Source organism: Colias philodice, chromosome 2, assembly GCF_061535455.1.
Source record: "Colias philodice isolate Cphi_HAF_F1 chromosome 2, ilColPhil1 Martin Lab GWU primary, whole genome shotgun sequence".
In the NCBI taxonomy this organism is placed as follows: domain Eukaryota; kingdom Metazoa; phylum Arthropoda; class Insecta; order Lepidoptera; family Pieridae; genus Colias; species Colias philodice.
The window spans coordinates 9525927-9542658 of NC_143087.1; the positions used below are offsets into that span (position 1 = coordinate 9525927).

A 16732-nucleotide genomic window follows, 5' to 3' on the forward strand; every position below is an offset into this window, starting at 1 on the left:
ACTTTTCGCGTATTGAGCACGAGTTTTGGACACTGCGACAATTGGATTATCGCATTGTATGATCGCTTCACTGAATAAATATTTTGAAAGGAAATAAATACGCAAACATTTTTAAATAATGTTGTGCGATTTCAGTAACTTCCCGATGTTTGTAGCACAATAAAAGCGAAATGTAAATGTTTATTTAAAGAAGAAAACGTAGGTACCTACTTACCTTTTTGTTGGTCTGTGTTACAAATACATTATTGATGGTCGATCAAAATTGTTTAAAGGTAAACCTTTTATAAATGCAGTTTGATTAAATTACATACTAAATGAATTGTTCACAGTGTCTGCATTTTACAAAAAAGCTTTTATGACAACTTAGAGGTGAGGTGTTTTAATGAAATAATAATTATTTTTTAACAAAAAAAAAAATAAACCGCTTTCAAATGGTAGGTAGGTACCTACCAAAACCGGAAGGTAGGTACTAGTTTTTCACCCAGTCGAAAGTTCTGAGGTTAAACGAACGAACGAACGTTGAAAAATGTATGATATAAACAACTAAAACGCAGACCAGAATAAAGGTATAGCAGGTTCTCTAGCCAAACGTTGTATTCGTATTTTGCGCTCCAAAGATACATTTTTAATACATCAACATTTGCATTAAAATTGTATGAGCGCAAGATTAAATCTCCACGTGATTTAATGGATCCGAATAATATTACCGCAGGCCGGACCAATTACCGAACGCAGCTTCCTTCCTGGCAGATGCAGCATCAAATATGTACCCCGATCCGGCGCGAAATGGCGAAAATAGACGAAAATAGGCGAAAAACGGTGCGATGCCTGAGTGACGTGTGGACGCTATGAATGAATGATGGGTGCAACGCCGGTCACTAATCAATAGTCGCCTGCGGCTTGCCTTGTTAGCAGAAGGCTAGACGTGGAGCAAGAAATAATGTTTTTTTTTTCTAGCCAATCAAAGGTCAATCTCAATTAGTGAGCAAACATTAGTTGCGGGGTTTCAATTGCATAGTTATAAATATTTTATGGCTTGTTTTTATAATTCACGATTTAAATTGGATATAACTTTGTTGTATAAATAGTAAATACCCATCGACATTCACACATTCACACATATTTTCTATAAATTCATGAAGTAAAATTAAGATTTGTTCCCTTCAAAGTCTTTAGTAAAGACTAATAAAAATATTTTGTAATATTTTTTTTCGTTGCTTAGGTTTTTTTTAATCATCATTATTAAATTGAATCCCAATGTCTTCTAACGTCTTCCTTCGGCTTGCAGATGACCCAAGTTCTTTGGAAGTGTTCTAGTGGTTGACAGTTGTTTTTGTTCCACAGAAAAATGGCGGCAAAACATGCAAAGCAAAATAATTGGCGATTTGCACCGTCCATAAGAAAGCCAATCTTTTGATATGTACGAAATAAAAATACACTAACACGACGTATCACACAAGTTAATATCTATGGAGATGAATATAGCTAGTTTTTTAAAGAAGTAGGTATATTCAAGCCAAATTCAAGCCCTTTTTTTAATATTATTACAAATCCAATTGACCATAAGTATTTAATATTCTCACAAAGTTCATTACCACGAACCTGTCTTAGTATTCAGTTACAATAACCTGCTGAATCGATGCGTATCGACTTGTTTTTTCGTCAAATAAAATCAACCTCGTATCATACTGCGAATTTTGCAATTTCATTTTCCCCTTTGTTGAACTTAAGAAATGTTTATTGAATAATTGGTATAAATTATTGGTATGGTATCATTACAATATAAAAAACCTGATTAATCATACATACTGGATACATTGTTGAATTATAATTGTGTGTGTTAGTTTTTTACTGTAATAAGGAGACATTTAAATTATTAGGTACATAGAGGAAAAAACATCCCTTTTTGAACTTTTAATAGCGTAACTTTATCGTGAAAATTCAATAACAAAATTTGCCTCGTTTCGTTTACTAAAGTATGTTTAACGTAATATCAGAATAAATAAATCATCCATTAGAAAATTTACTGTAATTTCACATTCTACTGATAAAAGATCAACTATGTATGTAGTTCATATATTATATATAGCTACGTATCGAAGATGAATATTGTATCATGTGAAAACAATAAAATCAAAATAAATTTTTAAATCCTAAATAAAATAAGAAAACTATGGGGACAAATATTAGTGTTTCATGTAAAAAAATAGATAGGTACTTATTCTCTCAGTTGATTTATAGATTTCGCTATTTGGAATTGTATTTTGTTACTATTTAGTTATTTACTGACCCTTTTACAAAACATATCGTACACTTACGGACATTTTAAGAGGAACGCTCGATTAGTCGCTTAAATGCTATTACTCTACACTTGATTACATTTATATTATAATACTAGCGGTCCGCCCCGGCTTCGCCCGTGGTACATAATATTTACGTTTTCTCTACATATGAACCATCCTCGTACTTCAAGGAATATAATAAAAAAAGAATTATCGAAATCGGTTCAGCCGTTCTCGAGTTATGCGCTTACCAACACATTTTGCGATTTATTTTTATATACATATAAGAAGATAATATGAACCATATTTGCAGACATAATTCTTATCTCTTATTTCTTACTTTTAAAAATCATTGTATTAATTAGACTAATAAAACAATAATTCCTTTCTTCGTTAATTTAAAACATAAAACCACGCAAATAATTAATCAACGCAACGCAGATCACGCGATAAGTTTTCCAACGTTAAACATTAACACATGCCTACATAAGATCGAAATTGAAATAACGTTCTAGTGATAGGAAGTAATTTCCATCCAACGTACACTCCTACGCACACGAATCCTTCTTTCTACTTCCTGTACTTTACTGAATACATTCATAGAATTGTATCGACTATCAACCTCAGAACCAAACAACAACTACGTCATCATATAATATGTACTTTGCGTTGCCGTCAATATGTCCGCCGTGTATTTTCATGCACGACTTATAATGATAGGTACACTTTAATAATCTCAGCATACATCATTATACTTGTCCACGGTCCAGCCAGGCATACGGAACATGCTATAACGCAAGAAAATTTACCTAACGACATAACAAGTCGTTTCAGGACCGCTGTTACAGATCCTTGTTCTGTTTTCTTTATGCTAATTGGGCACGTGTACTAATAGAGATATATGGAGATGTAGGAAAATAGTTGGTGAATTTATTTTAAATAAATTAAAGGCCATTTTTTCTCAACTATCGTTGTATAGTAGACTAGAGTAATAAAAGGCCAACCTAATTAAGTCTGTTTATGGATAGACTTGCTTGTTTAGATTAATTGACTAAGTTAATATATTGCAAATAAAACAGGGGATTATAATTTTTAACACGCTTTTTTATTAATTTCGCCAGTATGTGTTTCTTTAGTGTCGATTTTAACCCACTTTAAAAGTACTAATTTATTTAAACTTTGAAGACTTATCAAGAATTGGTGGCTATGGTGGTGTATGTAATTTAATGATATTTGCATAGAGAAATCTACGTGAATAAATGAACTAAGTCACGAGCTTTCGAATTTCATCCTAATTATATTGTGGTAGTGATATGACCAAGGAGAAGAAAATATAATCTTTATTAAATAAACAAATTTATAATATATATGTCACGGCTAAAGGTAGGTGAGAACATAAACTTAAGATTAGCCGGCTAAACTTAGGTTTATTTTCGACGAGGTGTTAATGTTAGTTTGTTCTATCTTTAGCCGGCTAAACTTAAGTGTAACCGCAGGCCCGTGGCTAAAAATGTCGGGGTGGGTAGATTTGGTTAGCGCCGGGCCGGTGGAGGGCTTGAGGGGCCCGCACAGTGCCAGAAAACACTCGCCCTGTTCCTTACATGTATTATAGTAACCAAATCTACCCACCCCGACTCAGGGCAGAAAGCTGGTGGCTAGGTTAGGTTAGGTTAGAACTCTTAAGACCCGCACGAGCCGAGCGAGCGCAGCGAGCGTGCTGCGGCAGCAGCCGGCGAAGTGCCAGAAAACACTCGCCCTGTTCCTTACATGTATTATAGTAACCAAATCTACCCACCCCGACATTTTTAGCCACGGGCCTGCGGTTACACTTAAGTTTAGCCGGCTAAAGATAGAACAAACTAACATTAACACCTCGTCGAAAATAAACCTAAGTTTAGCCGGCTAATCTTAAGTTTATGTTCTCACCTACCTTTAGCCGTAACATATAATAATATAATTGTTGTGTTTTTCTTTATATAGAATCAAAAGTATTCATTCATTTACCCATACTTAAATAATAAATTAGTTCTATTCTTAGCATTATCCTTTGCTATTTACGCTTATAAATATTTAAATAATATCTATATTATTTAAAATAATATATTTCTACGTAACATCCGCTAACGTGTAAGTTTGTTTCATAAATATGCATAGAAGTCTGTTAATATTAATCCTTAGTTTATTTCATTCCACATAAACACGTGTAGATAATTGTTAGTTCCGAATTCCAATAAATAACGATATTTCATTAACATATATCGATTACGAATAGTTAGCGTAAGTATTATCTAACAGTAGAAACTATTTCAATTTCTTATTAATTACGTGCCATTTGCATAACATCACATCATAACGTATTCGCATCGGCATTTGGAAGTTTTAATAGATCGTTTATCCCGCAATCACTAATAAATTAACGCCATTACTAAATTATACTCAGCTCCTAGATTAATCTAGAAGTCGAGCGCAGTCCGTGGCGGCCGCTCTTACATTATTACAGCATTCATTAGAGTTCGCTAATTACTCCTTGCTTTAATGAATAAGCTCTAATGAACCACTTTCTGTTAATTAAAGGCGGCGTGGAGCGGGGCGCGGCCGCGGGGTGGCTCGAACTTTTCTCCGAGGTCTGATTGCAAATGTGAATTTGTGTAAGTCTGAGTGGAAAGAGTGTTTCCACTGAAAAGAGGTAATGAGGCGGTCGAGAGGAGCCGAATTAGTTGCAATTGCATCGTATAAATTACAATTTGCTTGCAAAATTGCTTAATTATCCGCTTTATGTTTTGTATACGTCGTACTATGATTTAATTATTTATATTTTTAGAGAATTAAATGCGAGCAAATTGTGAAACTTTGTGAAATGTAGTACTAGACGTATCAAATAATATAAATAACTGAAAATGTATGAAAGAAATAGTGTATTTTTATAGGGATGCTTGATTTTATTATTTTAGTTGTATGAACTGTGTTCCTTGAATAAACTAATTAATAAATACATAAAAAAGATTAGACAATGTTATGCCTTATATTAATGGTTTGTTAGGTTCAATGTGTTTATAAGTGGCTATTATAATTTGCTTTAATATGTACCTAGTTAAATTAGAAGTTTGATCCAAAGAAAACTAACAAACAACATTTACCTATTCCAGACTGAAAATTGGATATTTAATGAGCTACAAAATTAAAAAAAAATATGTTGCACATTCAACATCTCATAAAAATCTGCATTTTCAAACATAATGTTTTTATGAATTACGCCTAAATAAACTTAAGATTAGGTAATATATGGTTCTGCACTCCAGTTGGTTTACTTTAACGTACGAATAACCACCAGTATTGTAAATTACACCAAATATGGCAAATCATTATGACAGTAGGTAGGTACATACAATTATTCATCGATTATACAAAAATATATGCACAATTGAATTCATTAGTCGTAGTAACTTCATCATCGACTCCGTAAATGTACGCGTCCTAGCGGAAAATATAACATTGCTACATTTAGAATCGTTAAAAACTTGCCTCAATTCTAAATTAACATGCGAAGAAATGATTTGTGAAATTGTTAATTTAATTTGCGAATAAATGAATACAATTTCATTGACTGATATTTGCGTAACATTTTCATACCACAGAAACCTAATTAACTAATTGGATTGTTAAACTTGACAAGCAAAATTGTTTATACTTACTGTAATTACAGTTCAAAGTATAATGAATATAAATCAAACATTACTTCACATTATCTGTTTCATTGTTACAAATTAATGAATCATATCAACACTATGTCCAGAATTATTGCCAAAAATGTCTGATGTACCTATTCATAAAATATGATCTATTTCTCAAATATAAAATAAGAAATAAGAACTCAAATAAATTTCCGTTATAAAAAAGGTGAGGTGAGAAGAAAGAAATTGGCATATTTAATGTCCACACAGATTTGTAAACTAGGAAAATTTTAATTTTAAGCAATTAAGTAGTATAAATAAATATTACGTTATAAGCAGTTTAATGTTTTCATGAAAATAAGTTAAGGAAGAGCAGGTCCTCCTGACACAGGTTTTCTCTTAAACTTACTAACTACTCCATATTTTGTAAAATTTGGAGACGAAATAAACCATTTCTAATTTTTTTTATTTATACGAGCCATAATATAAATTATTAGGTACTACATTTAATTGTATCATAAGTAACAAGATATTAGTGGGATGTTTTGTGTATTTCATTAATGAAATGTAACTAGGTAAGTAAAACGTAAATCCAACTGGAGCCACTTATGCGCATCAGCTATTCTCAACTCAATTATTCATGATAGGTAAGTAAGTAGTGGTTATAAATAAAACTTATGATATTACGAAAATATTGTAGTACGAATAGTCAATAAGCGTGAACTGAAGGATAGTTAGGAATTAACCAACGAGGAGCCGTAACTAGTATAAAACCGGACCAAATAATAAGCATCGCACACTGCAACTGTACGTTTAGTAACGTGATACTAGTGAGAAATTTTGTGAAAAATGTTTTCGTTTGTCGCGGTAAGAATATATAACTAGATTCTCAGAAATCTATCGGGTGGAATTATCGGAAAAGTTAATAACATAGCATATTAAAAAAACAAGGAAACAGTGCCATTAAACCTAATTAATTACACATAAAAAATGCGGATAATATGAACAATACATGCACGTATTCATTTATTAAGCATTATATTACTGAAGTATGTTTTCTTTGTCAGTTTTCGTGTCTCGTCGTTGTGGCTACAGCAGCTCCATATCACGGCGACGTCGGATATTCCACCTACGATGTAAGTTTCTTCTATAATATTAAGTAGTTACTTAGAGAAAATACCATTTTAAATAATCTTTTTTACTCTCCCAAACGGTGAGCAGAAATATTAGTAGGTAAAGAAATTCTTATTGTCTTTATTAAGGTTCTTTAGCAGCAATTTACCCTTACATTGTTAATCATTTGATTTATAAAGATTTGTGTTTACAGGCCGTACCTCGCTACCATTTCAACTACGCCGTCAACGACCCAGTGACGGGTGACAACAAGCACCAGTCGGAAACCCGCGACGGAGGCTACGTCAGGGGTTCGTACTCTCTAGCTGAGCCCGACGGCACCGTGAGAGTAGTCGACTACACCGCCGATCCCGTATCGGGCTTCAACGCGATCGTCAGACGGATCGGCCAAGCGGTTCACCCACAGGTCGCCCAACCCGTTGTGACTCAGTACGCGCCTATTTCACACGCGCCTATTTCACACGCGCCTATTTCACACGCGCCCATTTCACACACGCCCATTTCACACGCGACATCTTTCGCGACCAGCAACAGCGGATACGACAACTACAATAACGTCGGATACGACCAATACAACTGGGCTAGCGGTTTGTCCCACGATGGACTCGGTTACAACGGACATATTGACGGCTCATGGAATCTAGGAGGCCACGGGCACGGATACTACGGACGCTAAACGCAAGACAAGAGGGCATGTACAATATAGTCAATAATAAACTATTGCTTTTCCGAAAGTCGAACGCTAAGGTAATATGTGAAAACAATAGTTTAGTTAAGGTAGGCATTATGTAATTATGACCCTAAATTAATTAAAATATATGTACATATTGCGTGAAACTTTTCTTTTATTTAATTAATAATTCAAAGCAGGAATTTAACATCCATACCGGTAGTTATCTAATTATTCATACAGTTATTTTAATATTATTTACATTTATGTATATTATATTTACCAATACACGCATGACATGAAGTGAATAAAACTAGCAAGACAATTAACTACACATTTATTACCATAAATAAAATACCACTGACACATCCATACATTAAATGCACATCTTATTTGAGCGGGTAGTCACAAAAACTCACACCAATACAGTGTGAAAGTGACATACCCTTGGAAATGTATATAAAATAAATAATTTTCTTTAAATATCGATGTGTGCGTGCCCTTGTCTATGCTACGTAGATACGTAGCCCCTCCCTTCACCGAACAACCATAGACACACGCGGTCCGCCAAGTACGCGAACAGCATGTCTTCTATCAGTACTTGTACTAAAATTAGTCGATACTGTAACAAAAAAATATAATAATTACGTACTGTCAACAAGATAGAAGAAACAATTTAATCGTGGAATGACCAAGTGAAAAAAAAATATCAGGTAACATACTTAAACTGCACTACTAACTTAATATACTCCGAGTTTATATTTTACTAGCGGTCCGCCCCGGCTTCGCCCGTGGTACATATTTCGCAATAAAAGGTATCCTATGTTCTTTTTCAGGGTCTAAAGATTGTCTGTGCCAAATTTCATCAAAATCGGTTAAGAGGTTTAGGCGTGAAAACAATACATACAAACATAATTACAAACTTTTCCTCTTTATAATATTAGTATAGAAGTATAGATGAGCATTTCATACTCTAACAAACATAATAGAATACACAAATAGTGATATTGCGTGATACACAAATAGACATGGAACGGGTTAAAAATGTAGATATTGACAATTTAAATGAGTATTAACATACTTTGTTGGTCTACAAAATATCTTAGAATACTCACATCAGGTGGGAAATACACGATCTCGAACATATTACTCAGGTCCGGGAACACGCCAGCGGCCAGCGCCAACACCGCTCCACCAGATATAAGGATACTGTACAATAGCGGCTTGTTGTCGCGCAGACCTTCCATGAACGGCTCACCCTGTTTAGAAGTTAAGATAAAATCGAATTTATTTCAGTATTAAGAACAATTTTATGCAGGACAAGCTAATTTTTTTAGACGTCTTTTAATTTAATCTGTAGACATTCACAGGAATGGTTATTATGTTACTTTGAATCATCTTCAAGCTACATTCTCGATGTGCATTTTTTCCACTAAAAGTGAAGAATATAAATGAAGTTTTCTGAATATTCGAGAAAACTGCCATCTTCTTTTCACCGAAATATACGACCTCGTTCTTGAAACATACAAGCCTCGTTTTATTTTTACATACATAGAAATAAATGAAATAAATAAAATGATTTTGTTTTAACCCATTGAGCCCCAAGCGGCCCGATCGGTCCCAGACACAATAGATTTTCTATTATTTCTGTGGTACCGGGGCCTGAGTTATTAATATGTTACTGGGGTACATAAAAATGGGGGAGGGGGGGGGGCTGGTTCATACTTGAACGATCCCGAAGGCAAGTTTAGATAGAACATAAAAATCAATCACAATAATTAGACTCACTCTATAATTGATAGCGAACGTAGATATTTGCAACGCCATTGATATAATGTACACAGTGCTGTTGAGCAGATCGGGTTGGAACGGACGCTCTTCATCTTCAGCCAGGTCCATGTCGAGTTTTGGTGTTGTATCTCTAAAAAATTAATTATTTTCAAAAAAATAATAATAAGTGTATAATAGTTTTATTATTATTTGGTTTATGGTTGTATAGTTAATTATATGAGTGAATAATTTAAGGGCATGACGTAAATTCCCTCAAAAATATCACGCTGTTTCTTGGACCTTTTAAATTGAATATTAGATGACATAATTTTGAAGAAATTTACGTCATGAGACATCATATAGCTTAGATAGTAATTTCGGACACTGTAGCAAGATAGATATAATTTTTTACCTGTAAAAAAAATATTGTAATAATTAAGGATGTTATTTTTTTCGGAAAACTAGTAAGTATATTTCTTAAGAGGCAGATGTTGTAAGGTCCAATTATGTTATAATTTTGAATCATCAATTTCATTAAAGCATGTGTATCTATACTAATGTTATAAAGCTGAAGAGTTTTTGTTTGTTTGAACGCGCTAATCTCGGGAACTACTGGTCCGATTTGAAAAATTATTTCGGTGTTAGATAGTCCATTTATCGAGGAAGGCTATAGGCTTTATCATCTTGCTAAGACCAACAGGAGCGGAGCATTGCAGGTACAACCGCGGAGCAAAGCTAGGCTATTTTATATAGGTAACAAATATCTCCGAAACGGCTGGACCGATTCTGATGAATATTGTGTCCCTATTGGGTAGGTCGGAGAATCATCTATTTTTGATACCCCTAAGTGATAAGAGTAAGGCAGAACAACGTTTGCCGGAAGAGCTAGAAATTTATAAAAAGACGTGTGGCAATCGGGGACTGCCGCGGTAAAGCTATTGGCATGCTATGCCTTCAAGCCACACCTCCGTGCCCGTCGGAGTGGGGAGCGTGAGGTTTTTTCGTTACGGAATTTCTCGATTCGGTCCCCGCGCTCAAGGGCCGCGATAGAAGCTATGCAATAGCTTAAAAATATCTCTTTACCTGTCTGGTGATCGCAACGTCGCTTCCCGCACCAAATATATGAGACATACGAAGTGAACTGCGAATTGTGAAAGTACCGTCATTACTGTATACATGTTGAAAATGTTCGGTAGAGGACGCTGCTTCGACAGTTGTTTTAGTGGCTGTAAGAATTGCATTGGTTAGTATCAGTTAGTATATTTTCTTTCAGTTTAAAATTTAAATGTATAACATTTGAATACGTTTGTGGTTGATTACTACGATTATTACACATAACTGTTAACTAGAATAAAATTTAATTTGTCAAATGAAATAAAAGTCAATTGGCAAAATATGGCAGAAGGCAGCTGCAAACAGCCAAACATAATTTATTTTATTAAATTTTGGTTGCATTGTAAACAATAAACAAGCACTCATAATTCTAGACTGTTACTTATTCATTTGAGGACAAAAGATTTTACATGAATATCAGAATAAATTTACTATAAAAAGTGAAGAACTGTAAATAAAATAATTTTATCAATATCTACTTTTTAGAGTTTTTTTTTTTATCTATTAGAAATCTGAACTTAAAATCAGGTTCTAATTTAAATAAATGTATGAATTACACTTAATACTAAGGAAAATAGTATAATAATTTACCTTAGACCGTGATATGAACAGGAAACACGACGCAAGCAATAAACTCTGCAGGGTTGCCTGTGTATCACTAAACTTGATGCCGTCCAAATACAATACAGACTGACTGTAGGCCAATATCAGTGCGTTTAGAGCCAAGATCTTGAACATTTGCAGTGTTGTGACCAGTGTACAGCGTCCTTGTTTGATTATGTGACATACTGCAAAATATATTTTGAAATTAATTTATTAGCCTTCATATTTAAGGGTTAGAAGCAGAGTTGTTTCACTTATCAATTTTGTAATCAAGTGATAAGGTTTAAACTCAATTACTACTGCAAATAAAAGAAAATTTTACACTTTATTAGATCATAAGCTTAGTCATTTTATTAAATGACTGAATAACATTCAGGCTGTTAATTGAATGTCTCTTTTTCTTAGAAAAACTGCCCTATTAACCCATTGACCACCGAGCGGCCCGATCGGGCCGAGACACAATAGATTTTCTATTGTGTCTGTGATCCAAGGACTGACGGATTAATAAGACTCTTAATTATTAAGGTAGTTAGCTGCCACATAAACGTTACTGTGTATAAATGATTATAATTATTGATATTTAAGTCAAAATAATCTCAATACCACAGAAAAGAAAGCACAACTCACTGCAAAAAATACTCGACAGTCTGCTAGTAAACGGTGCGGCTACACTAGCGTCACCAAGTCTCACGATCTGCGGCTGGTCTTCCTCCTCTAGCTTCTTCATGGCTCTGCGGAGACGAGCTGCTGCTTCAGCCCTGGCTTCCGCGCGAGGGTCACGAGGACCTGGTGGTCTACGGATCTCTAGCTCTGGAGGTGGTAGTTCACGAGGCTTCTCGCGGGGTCTTTCAGGAGCGTTGGCTAATATGGCCACACCCACCTAAAAAATTATAAATTATAGTAATATAGGCATTAAATCAGTACTAGGTACTTAATTTTTGTTAATATGGGCAATATTTGTATTGTGATAATTTTAGTTCAAAAATGTGCAATTTTTAGCACATTTTTGAACTAAAATTATCTGTATTCATATATACATGCTAAATTATTGCTATTTAATAATTTCTCCTATCCTGACAGTATATAAGGAAGTTTGACATAAATAATGTAAAAATCTACTCACATCTGCATGTTTCAAGGCACCAACATCATTTGTACCATCACCACACATTAATGTCACATATCCCAGTGACTTTAATGTAACTATAACAAATTCTTTCTGCTTTGGTGCAAATCTTGCAAACACTTTTATAGATGGTATTATCTCTAATAGAAACTTATAGTGACTTTCAATCAGGAATGTAAGCCCCTCCCCAGTTATGCACAGATCATATTTGGTAGTCAATTCTTTGGATGTTTTAAACGGTTGAACAGAGAGATCAACATTATCATTAATTGATTTCCAACTCCAATCATCAACTCCTTTAGTCAGAATAAGAACTTCGTCTTTTTGCGTAAATTTAAGCTCTTTCGCTACATGACAAGCAGTAAGAGGATTATCACCAGTGATCATCACCACAGAATGAGATGCATTCACTATTTCAGCAATAGCTTTCTTAGAATCAGTTTTCAAGGGACAGGATATAATGACAAACCCAACAAAGGTCAAATCTGATTCAACATCCTCTCTTGACAACTCCCTCACTTCTTGAGAATTCAGTTTTCCTAAGTTTCTATAACCCAGTGCCAAGACCCGAGCACCTCTTCTTGATAAAGTCAAGTAGACATGGTCATAATGTTCAGGAACTTCTTTCAGCATTGTCTTTATAGTTTCAGGTGCGCCTTTTACACTGCTAATATAATGTGATTCTACAAAACCTCTTTCATTGACCTGATAACTGGCCACTACTGACATTCTCTTCAAAGCACTGGCAAAATGATTTCTGTGTACAATTTTAAGGCCTGGGGACTTTCCTTTTTTTGGCACAACAGCATCTCCCTTCGTTAAATTCCACTCTGCAGCTTTCAGAGTTGCTTTTTCCAAAGGATCCCCCACTACACCATCATCAAGTTGAACTAGAGAATGACATGATGCCAGTACTTGAATAGTTTCCATAGGTGCTTCTGAAAGTGGTATTACAGTAGCATCTGTATGATCCCCAACACCAGCAACACCTTCTACAACCAGGTTGTCACTAGTCAATGTGCCAGTCTTATCAAAACAGCAAATTTCCACTTTGCCAGCAAACGGGATCCTAAATGGCTCTGTGCAAAACACTGCCAACTTAGACAGTGACAATAAAGAAGTATTCACAGCTAGAGATAATTCTATAGGTAGTTCTGGAGGCACTACAGATGTCAATATCAAAGTACATTCTAAAAATAGTTTATATCTGTTTCTCTCAGGGTCTTCACATCCTTTTATCCACACATATGCTGCAGCAGCAATTGCGAAAATTAATAGGAACAGTATAAAACCAAATGTTTCCAAATTGTTTGCAGTTACTCTTTTAACTCCAAAGAGAATTGTTCTCAAAAGCTTTCCCTGTGATGTGTTAAATCCGTTGCGTACAACATAACCAATACAGCCATTGTCTGGAGCTTTGAGAGCAGATGTCACATTCTTGCTTGGTGAGGAATGTTGTACTATTTTAGTTCCACCAAAGAGCATGTGCAGTTTTCCATCACCTTCAGGATCCAAATTCTGTTTTGTGTCTTTGTCATTTTCCAAGGGTTCTTTCATTTGGGGTACACTTTCACCAGTCAACATGGATTCATCAACAATACAAGAACCTCTTATTAAAACAATGTCACATGGAACTAAATTATCATTACCAGAGCGTGTCAAGGAAACTATATCACCTGGTAGTAATTGGTCACTCATTATTTGTCGCCACCTTCTATTTCTATAGACGTTGATGTTGTACGGCTTATTTCCCATTTTCCTTATTTCTGCCATGTTTCTCAACTGCTGTTGTACCAGTGTGCACTCAAACATGACCAACATCACAAGAGTGAATATAGAATAATACCAATACTTATCCAGACACCATAGAGCAACACAGAAAACTTGGAACACAAAAAACGGGGCTGTTGCTCTTTCTTTGAATAGTTCCATGAATTCAGGAACCACCTAAAAGAGACATAAACCAAATTTAGGTCTAATTTCTTACAGATTAGAAATAAAATATAAGAGAAAAGTAATGTACCATAATCATTTCATTTTTGCCAAACTCCTTCTCTGCAATTTCCAAAGACTCATCATCCAAGTAGCCCTTAGATTCCAAGTATTCTTCATAAGTTTTGTTGACAGGAAATTCAACAGTGTGAAAAGATTTCTTATCCCAATCATATAGATATTTGCTTTTTTGAAACACAAACCATACATCTGGGGTGGGACTGCCTTTTTTTGTTGACTGAAATGAAATTCATGAAATCACATTAGTCAATATATAGTTATTATTTAATCCCTCAGTCCCGGAATCACACGGTGGTCAATGGGTTAAAGGATAGCAGAATATCCAAACATTAATTATTATAATTATTTAATTTATAATATAAGGAAATCATTGTTATTACCTTTGTATGATGTAGTCTAACAATTTCTGGAAAGCCATTATTAGATGTTGGAACTACTTTAACAATTTCAGCTCGTATAGGATCACTTTCCTGAAACAATAACCTATAGTTCAGTAACTCATCAAAATTTTGCCATACCAAAAGAACTAATATAATTTAACTTACTGGTGAACAAGACAGGAAACATTGTATATGAACACTCCAATAACAGCAAAGGCAAATCAAAATTTGAATAGTTGCCACAACAGCAACTGTTACAAACCCTGCTTCGAAATTCTCATTGAAACCGTATACAAATATCCAGCAGTAGAAAATGATAGGATAAATAATCAAAAAGGGCAATATAGTTCCTTGTAAAACAGTCGCCACCGGCTTAAACAACTGTGTGTATTGGACTAAATCGTCTAATGACGATTGCTTGTTGAGTACCATTTTCAAACTCTGTATTAAACAATATGTTTGAATGCAAGAGTTATTTAGCAAATATCTCTATGTTCATGGCTTAACACATGTCGTGCATAATTATAGTCAAAGAATGAATTAAAAATTCACAAATACTGATTTCAAATAACCTGTGACACGAGAACACATCATTTGACGAATTGACAGATGACAATTATAGATTTGACGTTTGTCATGAATATCATTTCGTCTATGACCGTAATGTCCAAATCTGTGGTCCAAATAAATCTGAAAATTAAATATTCTCTAATATAAATTATTTTTACAAAAAATATCAAACAATAAGCACTTATAAGCGAAGCGTTATTCACTCATCTACTCGAAAACGAAACAAAAAAATGTTGTATGGTTTTATGAAACCACGGTAAAAGTGAAACTGTTCGAACGGTTCCGAACACTGCTTTGTGTAGTGCATGTCGCGTGTCGGTCGGCTGCCGAGTAGGTATACCTACTCGGCAGCCGCGATACACGCGACATGCGCTACACAGACCAAAAAGTTTGATACGATGTAATAAAAGTTTCACTTTAAAAAATTTTCTCTGTCTGTCTATGGTCTGGCTTTAGCGCTAAGGCCGCGTATCCATCTGGAAGAAAACTTCCGCAAGAAATGTCCGACAGTCTTTCTTGAGGATGGAAACGCGGCCTAAAACTGTTTTTTTGGGATTAAATCTATTTAGTCCTCGAAACATGAAGACTATAATTTATTGTGAAGAATTTAATTTCAATTTTGGTACATCAATAACTCCGGATAAAAAGAAAACATAATTTAGGATTAAGCTGCACTACGTTATGGCTAAACCTCCCGCGCAGTTATTAACCGCTTGATTTCAAGGCAAGCGAAATAAGCGGCCTCATTTGTGGTTTTATCACGCGACCGATTTAAATCCCAGATTAATATGCTCGCGGGTATATACAACGCAATTCCACGCCACAATTAATACATAGAATTTACGGTCTATAATGTAGGCACTTATTTTACTTTGACGGCATATTATAATATTATGTAGTTTCATAATCGTATGTGTCCTACAGAACGTATCACATTGCACGAGTTTTGCGGTTTACCTCTTAGGCTGTATTCAAAAAGAAAGCTTGAAACTTATAAGCGCATAAGTTTCCAGCTTTCTTTCTGTATACGCCAATCAAGAAGCTTATATCTAATACACTGGAGATTGCACTATGACCATTAACTTGTCACAAGAAAATATAACCTTGAATGACGTCAGTGTTGTTTTTTGTCTCTTTCTGTGGGTGACCACACTGGTTTGTATATTCAGGATTTTTCGAAATAGAAAAAACTAAAAATCATGGTCTATAAATAATAACGACATATACTTTTAACAGTATTTTTATTATAATTACTGGTCGACTTACAAGAATTATCACCTCTATCAAATTATTTATCAAAACCTTCTGTCATTCCACTAGGCACTAGGTACTCAAGTGATTAACGACAAACAACAACAATGATTGAAACACAACCAGCCTCACCACCTCGACTTTTCTCT

General features: G+C 34.6%; 2 protein-coding genes across 3 annotated transcripts in view; one reads left to right on the forward strand and one right to left on the reverse strand.

The window, feature by feature from the left end:
• Positions 1-6653: 6653 nt before the first annotated feature.
• The window catches only part of LOC149490702 (uncharacterized), a 50267-nt gene continuing 40188 nt past the window's right edge, over positions 6654-16732 (forward strand). The window contains exons 1-3 of one of the 2 annotated variants that reach the window (XR_016317205.1): positions 6654-6820; positions 7021-7089; positions 7281-7907. Coding sequence is in view for 1 of the 2 variants with exons in the window: in XM_089707909.1 (XP_089564035.1) it covers positions 6803-6820; positions 7021-7089; positions 7281-7763 (570 nt within the window). In the remaining variant the exon portion in view is untranslated. Of the gene's footprint in view, positions 6821-7020; positions 7090-7280; positions 7925-16732 lie in introns of those variants that run through there. The other variant, XM_089707909.1, reaches the window with a different exon arrangement.
• LOC149490703 (endoplasmic reticulum transmembrane helix translocase) lies at positions 8079-15364 on the reverse strand. The gene is made up of 10 exons (XM_089707835.1): positions 14928-15364; positions 14763-14852; positions 14393-14599; positions 12367-14316; positions 11871-12123; positions 11232-11428; positions 10611-10753; positions 9546-9678; positions 8873-9016; positions 8079-8379 (listed from the first exon to the last, which is right to left on the reverse strand). Exons 1-10 carry the CDS (start codon positions 15192-15194, stop codon positions 8269-8271), a joined length of 3495 nt encoding a protein of 1164 aa, XP_089563961.1. The 5' UTR covers positions 15195-15364; the 3' UTR covers positions 8079-8268.

Coding starts and splice junctions, on each gene's coding strand:
- LOC149490703 (XM_089707835.1), bottom strand. CDS start 15,194: ATGGTACTCAACAAGCAATCGTCATTAGACGATTTAGTCCAATACACA. Junction 14,853..14,927: donor GTTTCCTGTCTTGTTCACCA/GTAAGTTAAATT, acceptor TTATTGTTTCAG/GAAAGTGATCCTATACGAGC. Junction 14,600..14,762: donor TTAGACTACATCATACAAAG/GTAATAACAATG, acceptor ATTTCATTTCAG/TCAACAAAAAAAGGCAGTCC.